The 12,562-nt window shown below is 45.7% G+C and overlaps 1 protein-coding gene and 1 pseudogene across 1 annotated transcript in view; one reads left to right on the top strand and one right to left on the bottom strand.

Moving 5' to 3' along the window:
* The window catches only part of LOC122939476, a 284,892-nt pseudogene that overhangs the window by 133,468 nt on the left and 138,862 nt on the right, over positions 1–12,562 (bottom strand).
* GORASP1 (golgi reassembly stacking protein 1) overlaps positions 1–12,562 on the top strand; it is a 37,459-nt gene that overhangs the window by 18,749 nt on the left and 6,148 nt on the right. The window contains exons 3-6 of the mRNA XM_044293313.1: positions 5,128–5,331; positions 6,912–6,998; positions 9,265–9,395; positions 11,372–11,513. Coding sequence (XP_044149248.1) covers positions 5,128–5,331; positions 6,912–6,998; positions 9,265–9,395; positions 11,372–11,513 — 564 coding nt within the window. The remainder of the gene's footprint in view (positions 1–5,127; positions 5,332–6,911; positions 6,999–9,264; positions 9,396–11,371; positions 11,514–12,562) is intronic.

The following is a 12,562-nucleotide window of genomic DNA, read 5'->3' on the forward strand; positions in this document are numbered from 1 at the left end:
TATATTCTGGCCCCACTGCTCGGGTGCGTGTCAATGGTGTCCTGTCGGATGCCTTCCCTATATCAAACGGAACGCGGCAGGGATGCCCTCTCTCCCCGTTCCTCTACATTCTTGTTATGGAATCCCTGGCGAATGCCTTGCGAGCCAATGATGCAATTAGAGGCCTACACATTGGCAATATAGAACATAAACTATCACTGTTTGCTGACGATCTCTTGATGTACTTAACAGCCCCTAGAATTGGTCTCCCCTCGGTACTGAAGGAATTTCGGATTTTTGGGACGTTATCCAACTTCAAGGTCAATGTCCAAAAGTCTGAACTTTTAAATATCTCTCTCCCCTCTCGAGAGGTCACTGCGCTCAAAGACGCATTCGCTTTTAAATGGGCTCCGAGTAAGCTTAAACACCTGGGAACTTATGTCTCGTCTGACACTTCCCACTTGTTCAAGCTCAACTACCTTCCTATACTTCGCACCATTGAAGATAACCTACAAACCTGGTCAGCCTTGAACATTTCGTGGTTTGGTAGAATAAACACCCTAAAAATGGACGTTCTGCCCAGACTTCTTTATTTATTCCAGACGATCCCCTGTCGGATCCCAGCCTCGTACTTTGCACGTCTAAGGAGACTCGCATCCCGCTTTATTTGGGGTAGATCCAAAGCTAGGTTGAGCTACAATCTTATGGTCAGGTCCAGGGGACATGGAGGCACGGGATTGCCTGACTTCCTCTCCTACTACAGAGCGGCGGTCGCCAATTGCGTTATTGACCTAACCCATAATCTAGAGGGAAAGCTTTGGGTTGAATTAGAACACGCGCTAGCCCCTGGCCTTCTCCCCAGCGTTTTCTGGTTTCCGACAAATACACTGACCCAGATACCTCTTGAAAGATTATCACCTTTCCTATATTCTCTAGTACACATTTGGACCAAGTTCGCCTCCACGACCCGGTTGGCTACAATCCCTGGCCCTCTCACAAACATATCTGGTCATCCGTTGATGCCAGCCTCGCTGTTGACTCTACCAGCTTTCGGCTTACACTCCAGACCCCAGATCAGGGTCAAAGATATATATTCGACTGGAGGGATTAAAGATCTTAAGGATTTAGGCCATATTATCCCTGACTCACCTGGGCGATGGTTTCACTACTTGCAATTACGCAGTTTTACTAGATCTCTGGCACCCGGTACGCAACTACAGTCCTCACTATCTGATTTTGAGAAGTTATGCCTAGCTACTTCTGCTCCTGGGCATTCCATATCTCTTATTTATGCCATTCTGAACTCGGGAGAGATCGGGGACGACACAGAAGAATTCCCTGCCCCGACTAAGAAAATTATGCTTTCATGGGAATCTGAACTGGGATATCCTCTTACATCTGATCAATGGAGAAGGTCTCTCCTTTTCACACATAAGTCTTCGATCTCCTGTAAAATTCAGGAACTCAATTATAAGATCTGGTCTAGGTGGTATAGGACTCCGGTCAAGCTTCACCAGTTCTATCCTTCGGTGCCAGACACGTGCTGGAGATGTTCGAAAGATAGGGGCACTATGTTGCACATCTGGTGGGAGTGTACGGGAGTAGCAACACTGTGGAACGACATCTTCAAGCTATACGAACATCTATACAAAGTCCATGTTCCTATGTCACCCCAGATAGCTCTCCTTTTAGTTTTCCCGGGCAGATTTAAGGTAGTTAGGAAGGGTATCCTTAGATTTTTTGTCATAGCAATGCGTCAAATAATCCCCAGGGCTTGGAGATCTTCAGATAGCCCCCGTAGAGTTACTTGGGTGGGTGCCTTAGATTCTTTGGCACGCCTGGAGGAACTGGGGGCGGAAGACCAGGGTCTTGGAGTTGCTCACTTTAAACAATGGGAGGTCTGGTACCAGTTCCGTGCATCTACAAGTTTCTCGGTTTGGTTATCCTCAGGTCGTGCTACTTAAAATATCCTGTCTAGTAGGACTGCAAGTATATCATATGTGGATTACTAGTTCGTTCCCTTCCCCCCCTCCCTCCCGCCTTCCCCTCCCCCCTGGATCCTTTGTCTTGTCTCCCCCCCCCCCCTTACCCCATTCATCTGGTATTGATGATGGTTGAACCTATTTCAGTTCTGCTGACTCAATATGTAACTCTGTAATTTTCGCATATTGCATATGCTCAATATGACTTTCTTATGTTGCATATATTCAAAGCATGTGGTTTGCAATAAAAACAAATTGAACCATAAAGTGGTCCAGCCATCTTTGTACTAACTAGAGTGCAGACGGAGCTGTGTGATGTAGTGCACTGAAATATGAGGGTCGGGGGGTAACCGGGGAAGAGTCAGTTTAGGGGACGTGATAAGCCTGCCCATGAGTTGGGAGCAGTGAGAATTTGGCAGCAGACTGACCAGCTTGGCACTGACGCTGGTTGGTGCACACATTTTTATGGAGCGATAAGTACAGATATGAACAGGATGAGGAACAGGAGGCTTTTTGATATCCTAGGAAGAGGTACAGCTTTACCCTTACCTTTGATCGGTGTCAGGTATATAATCTTAAAGGGGAACTAAACCCTGAAAAAAAACATAACACAAATGCATAAGCAGTTTACTAGACATCTTGCAGACAAAGAACTTTGGGGGAGATTTATCAAAACTAATGCATTGGAAAACTGCCGATAGCAACCAATCAGATTCCACCTTTCATTTTTCAGAACTCTTTTGGAAAATAAAAGGGTCGATCTGATTGGTTGCCATGGGCAACCAAGCCAGTTTTCCTTTGCACCAGGTTTGATAAACCTCCCCTTTTCTCCTCTCCTCACTCTGCCCATCTTCAGCTACAGAACGGCTGGGTGACGTGCCTGATGTCACACACAGGAAGTTCAGGAGAGGGGTGCGGCCAGACCACACTGGCTGAAGTGTCGGCAGATCGATGTGCCTGCACTGCTCTAGGAGTCCCTGCCTTTGATCTCTATGGCCACTTTCTCTCCCACTCCCCTTAGATGTATCATCTGCCTCCCTGCCCTTTCAACTTACTCACTCCACTCCAGCCAATTTCATTTTACCCCATTTACCCACTGACACAGAGCTCAGCAGAGAAGTTGTGAAGGAACCTGTGTGATGTCACCATGTGGGCGGAGCTCCTGTTCTGCATATGTGAGAGGTTAACGGTTTCCCTCTATGAGTTGTCATATACTAGGAATTGTAGTTACTTCTGTATATTCACTCCCTGTAATGTCCTCTGAAAGCCCATAATAACATCCTAGATATGCTGGTAGTTGTAGTTCTCTCCTCTTATATCCCTCTCCATGTAATGGCCAATGATGCCCCATAATAATAGTCTGGACATGCTGGTAGTTGTAGTTGTAGTTCTCTCCTCTTACACTCTTCTCCCTGTAATGTTCACTAATGCCCCATAATAATAGTCTGGACATGCTGGTAGTTGTAGTTCTCTTCTCTTATACCCCTCTCCATGTATTGGCCGCTGATGCCGCATAATAACAGTCTAGACATGCTGGGAGTTGTAGTTCTGTCCTTTTATTCCCCTTTCTTAAAAATGTCCACTGATGCCCTATAATAGTTTGAACATGCTGGGAGTTGTAGTTCTCTCCTCCTACACTCTTCTCCCTGTAATGTTCACTAATGCCTCATAATAATAGTATGAGCAAACTGGTAGTTGTAGCTGTCTACTCTTAAACCCCTCTCCATGTAATGTCCACTGATGTCCCAAAATAGCAGTTTGGTCATGCTGGGAGTTGTAGTTCTCTCCTCTTAGATCCCTCTACTTATAATGTCCACTGATGCTCTATAATAACAGTCTGAACATGCTGGGAGTTTTTTTCCACCCCTTCTCACATTTCTGACTGATGCGGAAGGTTTCTGTTGAAATATGCATTTTCTGTCACTGTCGCTACAAACTGGGTTATGTTTTTTACAACACAGAAACCTGACATTTTAACAGATGTGTGTAGACTTTTTATATCATATCTATAAAAAAAATATATACATACACACTTTGTCTTGCCATATTCTGACACCTTTAACTTGAGGGTGTGTTTTTTGTGAGGTCACTAGTGTTGAGCGAACTTCTGTTTTAAGTTCGGCATCTAAAGTTCGGCTTCCGGTTAGCGGAGAATCCCGATATGGATTCCGAATTCCGTTGTGGTCCGTGGTAGCGGAATCAATAATCGGCCATTATTGATTCCGCTACCACGGACCACAACGGTATTCGGAATCCATATCGGGATTCTCCGCTAACCGGAAGCTGAACTTTAGACGCCGAACTTAAAACAGAAGTTCGCTCAACACTAGAGGTCACCTATAGCTTTTACTTCTACATAGAACTTTTTGATCATCTTTTTACTCGACCATTGATGTAGCTGTCTGTCATTGGTCATTAATAGGGTTAAGAGCGTATTAATGGCAAACAATCCCATATTTATTATGATCTATGCAATGAGCATCATATGTAGTGATGCATCCCCTTGTACAGTCCCTAACTTGTATCTGACAGCTACAGGCTTGGAGCCAGTGTACACAGTCGTACTTCTCTCTTCTCTTGTATACGGAACCATATATTTATTTGCTGAAGCCAGAATTCCCCTTTGAAGGGGTTGTCATTTTTCAAACCAGCAACTGGCCCTGAATACTTTTGTAAACGCATGGAATAAAAAAAATTTAGTATAGCAACTGAGCTATTAAATAAAATGTATCTGTGTAGCGCCACCTGCTGTTTGTTCTTTTCCTTATTTCTCTGTCCACCTCACTTGGTTGGTAGAACACGCTCAGTTTACATCTTCAACTGTCCCCAGTCATATCTTCTATTAGAAGCTGTGGCAGTTACAGGGAGCGAGCTACAGCAGAAAGGACACGTCCCCTGAACTGCCAACCTGAAATAAATCTACCAGATTAATTGGAGCAATGAATGGGGAGATCTCTGGATCCATGTGAGGTACAGGGCTTGTTCTAGCTTTGTTAGAAAGAGATTGTCATGTACTATATGATCTCTGATTTTAATTTTTTTTACATCAATCTTGGCATAATCCCTTTGAAAGGTGTTTTCTCAGTATTGTGCGGCTTGGGATGGGATGGTACCAGTGCAGTATACATCCTGCTGTCCTGTAAACCAGTGTTTCCATTCTTTTCAGAACAAGGAGAACAGCATGTTCAAAGATCTATTGAAAGCCAACATGGAGAAGCCTGTGAAGCTGGAGGTCTACAACACAAAGACTATAAAAGTGCGAGAGGTGGAGGTCACCCCCAGCAACATGTGGGGAGGCCAAGGGCTCCTAGGGGCCAGCGTCAGATTCTGCAGCTTCCAAGGGGCGAATGAACATGTGTGGCATGTGCTGGTATGACCTATATCAATCCTGTCTTCAGGGGGGGGGGGCAGATAATATGCCATGACCTATCCATTTATTATGTTTATTGGAGAATACAGAGAGGTCTGTAGGTGCCCATAGAGCACACGTGTTGCATGCCAACACCAGTAGAGTAAGATGGTAAAACAGGGCAGCGCCGATGTCAGTGTGGTTTCACACTGGTGTGCAAAAGTGGCAAATTTTGGCGCAAGTGCCATTTTGCAACCAAATTTTTTTTTTGCTTTTTTTCACCACTTCTTAGCAGGTATGGGGCGAACTGCGGGTGACACATTTACCAGCATATGCACCAGAAAAGTGGCGTACATTATACCTGAAATCTCTGCCAGCTTCCTTGCTCGCATAGATTTAATTTTCTGTGGCATGGACCTCCTGAAGATGACACAGAATTATTACCTCTTAAAAACTCTGGCACAGGGTAGGTACGCCAGTGGGGTTTGTTTTTAGGCAATGTTGTCTTAATACCTTCTTCCCTTTGGTGGTAGTCATTGTGCAGCAGGTAAATGTGCACCTCTAGGCAACGGTGTAGTCACGATGTGCTGTGTTCCAATGAAATGAGGATAAGATACTAGAAGATTTGTAGCAGCACTTACAGAAAAAATGTCCAATGTGGTGGTGGTGCCAGCGGTGATGGGAACCAGTCCGTAGTTCCCCCGTTGTTCAAGGATATTTAAGGAAACCGCAGCACTCCTAATTCACCAAAATGTGCAACGCTTCGACCCTACAAGGTCTTTTTCAATTGCTTGAAAAAGACCTTGTAGGGTCGAAACATTGCACATTTTGGTAACTAAAATGCAGAATCTTTGAAGAATTAGGACTTCTGCGATTTCCTTCAACACCAATGAAATGCGGGACGCCTTGTGACCCTTCTTTTTGTGAAAAGCTAAAGTTTTTTAAGAAAATCAGCATGGGACAAATTGCAGGGGTTAATTACTGCAGTGTACTGCCTTTCTATCTATGTAAATCACTTTAAAGGGGTTGTCCAGATTTGGAGACAACAACTCCCTGGGGTTCCTGTGCCTGCTGGTCCATTCCCAGCTGCTTCCGGTCCCTGCAGGACCGGGAAGTGGCTTGGTTCTGTGATCACTGCTGCCAATCGCAGACCTCATTGTCTTCTCCAAGGCTGGACAACCCCTTTTAATGGCAGCCTTCTCAGAATAAAAAATCTAACTGAAAACCTGACCCAGTTACAATGTATGAATGTGCCCCTTGAGCACTGTACACAAATGAGATCGCTCAAATGCACGTGGCCAGGTCCGTATTTTTGCCTTCCTCGTGCATTCTGTTGTTTTTCTCACTCCCATCAAGAGAATAGGCGATTCTCATCTATAATATGGACAAGAATAGGACATCTTCTATCATTTGCGGAATGGCCACACAGATCTGCAGTACATATTTGTGTGCATGGCTCCTTAGAAATGAATGGGTTAGTGTAGTTGGCACATGAATGAAAAGCACAGTCGTGTGCCTGAAGCCATAGAGAACATGGGAATGAGGAGGCCGCTACTGGGGCAGGAACGTCCAGATTCAGATGATTCTCTATTTTTCTACAGGATGTGGAGCCAAATTCACCGGCAGCACTGGCTGGCCTACAGGCGTACACAGATTATATTGTGGGATCCGATCAGATTTTGCAAGAGGTACGTGTTCAATTTTTTTTTCCAGAAAGCAGATGAGTGAGATCATCCATGTTACAGTTGTTGGGCGTTACAGATTTGTGTGAAAATTTGGCACAGTTGGTGTTGTAAGGGAGCTGCCCATGAACTATGTGTAACCAGGAACGTAACAGAATGCCCACATACTGTCAGCATCCTGGTATACATAACAGCATGCCCACGTACTGCCAGCATCCTGGTATACATAACAGCATGCCCACATACAGTCAGCATCCTGGTATACATAACAGCATGCCCACATACAGTCAGCATCCTGGTATACATAACAGCATGCCCACGTACTGTCAGCATCCTGGTATACATAACAGCATGCCCACATACAGTCAGCATCCTGGTATACATAACAGCATGCCCGTGTACAGCCAGCATCCTGGTATACATAACAGCATGCCCACGTACAGTCAGCATCCTGGTATACATAACAGCATGCCCACATACTGTCAGCCTCCTGGTATACATAACAGCATGCCCACGTACTGTCAGCATCCTGGTATACATAACAGCATGCCCACGTACTGTCAGCATCCTGGTGTACATAACAGCATGCCCACGTACTGTCAGCATCCTGGTGTACATAACAGCATGCCCACGTACTGTCAGCATCCTGGTATACATAACAGCATGCCCACATATAGTCAGCATCCTGGTATACATAACAGCATGCCCACGTACAGTCAGCATCCTGGTATACATAACAGCATGCCCACATACAGTCAGCATCCTGGTATACATAGCAGCATGCCCACGTACTGTCAGCATCCTGGTATACATAACAGCATGCCCACGTACTGTCAGCATCCTGGTATACATAACAGCATGCCCACGTACTGTCAGCATCCTCCTGGTATACATAACAGCATGCCTACGTACAGTCAGCATCCTGGTATACATAACAGCATGCCCACATACAGTCAGCATCCTGGTATACATAGCAGCATGCCCACGTACTGTCAGCATCCTGGTATACATAACAGCATGCCCACGTACTGTCAGCATCCTGGTATACATAACAGCATGCCCACGTACTGTCAGCATCCTGGTATACATAACAGCATGCCCACGTACTGTCAGCATCCTGGTATACATAACAGCATGCCCACGTACTGTCAGCATCCTGGTATACATAACAGCATGCCCACGTACAGTCAGCATCCTGGTATACATAACAGCATGCCCACATACAGTCAGCATCCTGGTATACATAACAGCATGCCCACATACAGTCAGCATCCTGGTATACATAACAGCATGCCCACGTACAGTCAGCATCCTCCTGGTATACATAACAGCATGCCCACGTACAGTCAGCATCCTCCTGGTATACATAACAGCATGCCCACGTACAGTCAGCATCCTCCTGGTATACATAACAGCATGCCCACGTACAGTCAGCATCCTCCTGGTATACATGTCAGCATCCTGGTATACATAACAGCATGCCCTTGTACAGCCATCATCCTGGTATACATAACAGCATGTCCATGTACTGTCAGCATCCTCCTGGTATACATGTCAGCATCCTGGTATACATAACAGCATGCCCTTGTACAGCCATCATCCTGGTATACATAACAGCATGTCCATGTACTGTCAGCATCCTCCTGGTATACATGTTAGCATCCTGGTATACATAACAGCATGCCCTTGTACAGCCAGCATCCTGGTATACATAACAGCATGCCCTTGTACAGCCAGCATCCTGGTATACATAACAGCATGCCCTTGTACAGCCAGCATCCTGGTATACATAACAGCATGCCCTTGTACAGCCAGCATCCTGGTATACATAACAACATGCCCACGTACTGCCAGCATCCTGGTATACATAACAGCATGCCCACGTACTGCCAGCATCCTGGTATAATACACCAGGAGCAATTAGTAAATGTACTGCAGAATTCAGGACCCCGATGCTGTGTGGCATCACCTGACCAGGGTAGGGATGCTCTGTGTCCACTGTTTGCTGTTTGAATGAAGGAAAGCGGGTGCTGCCTAGCCCGTTTGCTTCTTGGAGCCCCTGGGGCCCATCACTCCCATCTAGTTTGGCAGAAGACAGCCCTTCTTGTGGAGTCATTAATTTCTCAGTGCAGGAGAGGTGGCTCGTTTTTGATGACCACCATGTCAGTAGTGTGTGGCCACCCTCCAGCTAATGGCCTTAGTAAAGGTTTCTTTGTTTCCCCACGTACAGAGCAGCAGACTAACAAAATATTTCTCGTATTTTCCAATCTAGTCCGAGGATTTCTACGCTTTGATAGAGTCTCACGAAGGGAAACCACTGAAGCTGCTGGTCTACAACACAGAGACTGATTCCTGCCGAGAGGTTTACGTGACCCCTAATGGAGCCTGGGGTGGGGAAGGAAGGTACTGAGGTTTACCTAGTCCATGCAGAAGCATGTACAGAACGCGTCAAATCCAGGCCAGTGCCATCTCGTACATGTGTGATGGTTTTCAGTCACACCATTCGATGCCACTGGTCAGAAAACAAAATTGTGTTACTTACACCTATGCACTGTATTACCCTAATGGATGGCACTGCTGTTAGAGGCTCGCACGGATTGCACCGACGGCTCGCTTGGATGGCACTGCCGTTAGAGGCTGGCACGGATGGCGCTGTCGTTAGAGGCTGGCACGGATGGCGCTGCCGTTAGAGGCTGGCACGGATCGCATTAGAGGCTCTAGTGGAGGTTCTGTCAGATAACATGGGAAGAGGAGCGCAGCATGCAGTGCTGTTCTTGCCATCAAAACATCAGGACCCGGAAGAACCCCATTATTAGTCAGTACTGTCGGTCGAGATGGTTGGGTCCTGCTCACCAGTGTACCCTCTGTTATGAACAGAATCCGCTGTGTACTTGTGCACAGAGCATTGTCCACAGACATCTTAAAGAGGATCTGTCGGCCCTCCTGACCTGTCTGTTTTGCATTAGCCAGGTAGTAACAATTCTAGATCATCTTTTCAGATAACTCTATGTTGTGCCATTCATCTATTATTCCTATGAGAAATTATGAATGAATTTCCAGCAGTCTGCAATAAAGGTCCTTCTGGGTGTTACCAGTTGGGGCATGTCCTGCCCAGTCTGACACTATCCAGTCAGTGCTGCTTGTGTCAGACTGTGCCCCCCCCATGGGTAACGTCCAGTTGGACATTTGTTGCAGACCACTGGCAATTCATTTGTAAACCTAAATAACAGAGGATTGTCACAACTTAGAGTTATAAGAAAAGATTCCCCAGAATTGTTATTTCATGGGGAATGCAAGTAGTTACTAAACTGACCGGTCAGGAGAGGTGATGGCTACTCTTGAAAGTGAATATATCACTTATATTTCATGTCACTAATTAAAACCAGATACTGATATTTTTGTAGATTTTTATTCAATTTTCTGTACATGTTTAGCTGGGCGGCCATCTTGCCTAAGCTGCAGCATTCTTGGATTTGCTTTTCAGCATCCACATGGACCATAGGAACCTGTATGTGTTACCTTTTCTTGTAATCCTACCTGTGAGGATAATGAGATGACTGCTGAGTAGTGATCTCTACAGAACAGGAATTACCACTCTCTTTTATTAAGCTGGTCATACGTTTGAGATACACTTGTTCAGCCAACAGTTGTTTCCCCCAACCCTCCCTGTGCTCAAGATTGCTGACCGAGCTTGCGTGTCTTCTGAATGGGGGACGTAAGCAGCTTCTTGAACCCTCTAGAGGCCGCTTGTATCCCCGAGAGCAAAAGGATTGGGCATGTTGAAATCCAAATACCTGATACTTCTCTCTATTTCGGCACCGTAGAAGCGTTGGGACGCCCCCGTACACGTTATATGGTTGGTCCCCACAAAAGCGGTGGGTTTGACTGATGTTCTGCAAGAAGCAGAAAGAGTTAAACTAAGCAGTATGTTTAACATGAAAATTGATTTCAACAATAGGTCTGATGACCCGTTCCCCTCACAGGTGACTGTACATAGTTTGTGAAATGTGAATGTTTAGCCCGACTCTTCCTACACTGGCAATAATCACTTTTTTCTTTCAAAATTGGGGCATAAGGGTCCATTCACACGTCCGTTGTTTCTTTCCTGATCTGTTCCGTTTTTTGCGGAACAGATCTGGACCAGATCGGGACCCATTCATTTTCAATGGGTCCTGAAAAAAATCGGACAGCACAATGTCTGATATTTTTTCAGGACCCATTGAAAATGAATGGGTCCAGATCTGGTCCGCAAAAAACGGAACAGATCAGGAAAGAAACAACGGACGTGTGAATGGACCCTAAATGTCATTGTTGCATCGGGCACTGATCTGACATGTAAATGCAGCTTTAATGTCTGATGCTTCTCTTTGTCCTTCTAGTTTGGGATGTGGCATTGGATATGGATACTTGCATCGCATTCCCTCACAACCTGTCACCCCAACCCAAAATTACGAGATAAAGCCCCCTTCACCACTACCAGCGGAAGAACCTATTGTGCCCCCAACCAATGGATACAGTGAGGTACGAAGACTGTCATTCATTAACCACGGCGGATAGAGGCCATGTAGAGCCTGTCTCTCTGAAGCTCATTAATTTAGGGCTCTTTCACACGAGTAGTTCCCATGCGTGAAATCCGCTGCGTGAAAAAGAGCCAAGCCCCGCTCCGGACAGCAGAGACACTGAGCATTACCATTATTGATAATGCTCCGTGCCTCTCTGTGATCTTTTTACTACAAAATCACAACGACAACTTTATTTCCCTGTGATTTTGTAGTAAAAAGATCACAGAGAGGCAAAGAGCATTATCAGTCATGTTAATGCTCAGTGTCTCTGCTGTCCGGAGTGGGGCTTGGCTCTCTTTCACGCAGCGGATTACCCGCACGGCATCCGCTCGTGTGAAAGAGCTCTTAATCTTGAACTATGCAATGCTTCATTAGTCCTGTGGTGGCGCTGCAGGGAAACAGAACATTTAGGCCCCTTTCACACAAACGAGTTCCACGCATTGGACTCGCAGTGTGTGTCAGCGGGGGCACCCTTCCTGACCTCCCAGCACTGACAGATCACATAGCATTATATTGATTTACGATGCTATGTAACTCTTACAGTTCTGGAATGTATTGTATAACACTTACAGCATTATGTCAATGTTATACAATACATTCTAGATTTCTTGTGCTAGGGTTACATAGCATCATAAATCAATATAACGCTATGCGACCCGGCAGTGCTGGGAGGTCAGGAAGGGTGCCCTCGCTGACACACGCTGCAAATCCAATGCGTGGAACTTGCTTGTGTGAAAGGGGCCTTACTGCCAGGTTCCTACTCAGATTACAGCTGGCCGATGGAGGTCTTTGCAGCAGAACAAACTGTGATCAGCTTATTGTTCAAAGTAGTCAGACTCTGTGGAGGACACAGCAATACTGGCAGTATTTGTATGCTTCTATATCACATTTCTGGCTCCTCTGCCTCTTCATCTTTTTTTTGTTTTAAAAGTGAGCTCCAACTTTTATGTGCTTTGTGTGCTAAATAGAGGTAATGCTATGCTAGATCTGAGTAGTGCTTTAGTGGCC

This window comes from Bufo gargarizans, chromosome 5, assembly GCF_014858855.1.
Source record: "Bufo gargarizans isolate SCDJY-AF-19 chromosome 5, ASM1485885v1, whole genome shotgun sequence".
Taxonomy (NCBI): Eukaryota; Metazoa; Chordata; class Amphibia; order Anura; family Bufonidae; genus Bufo; species Bufo gargarizans.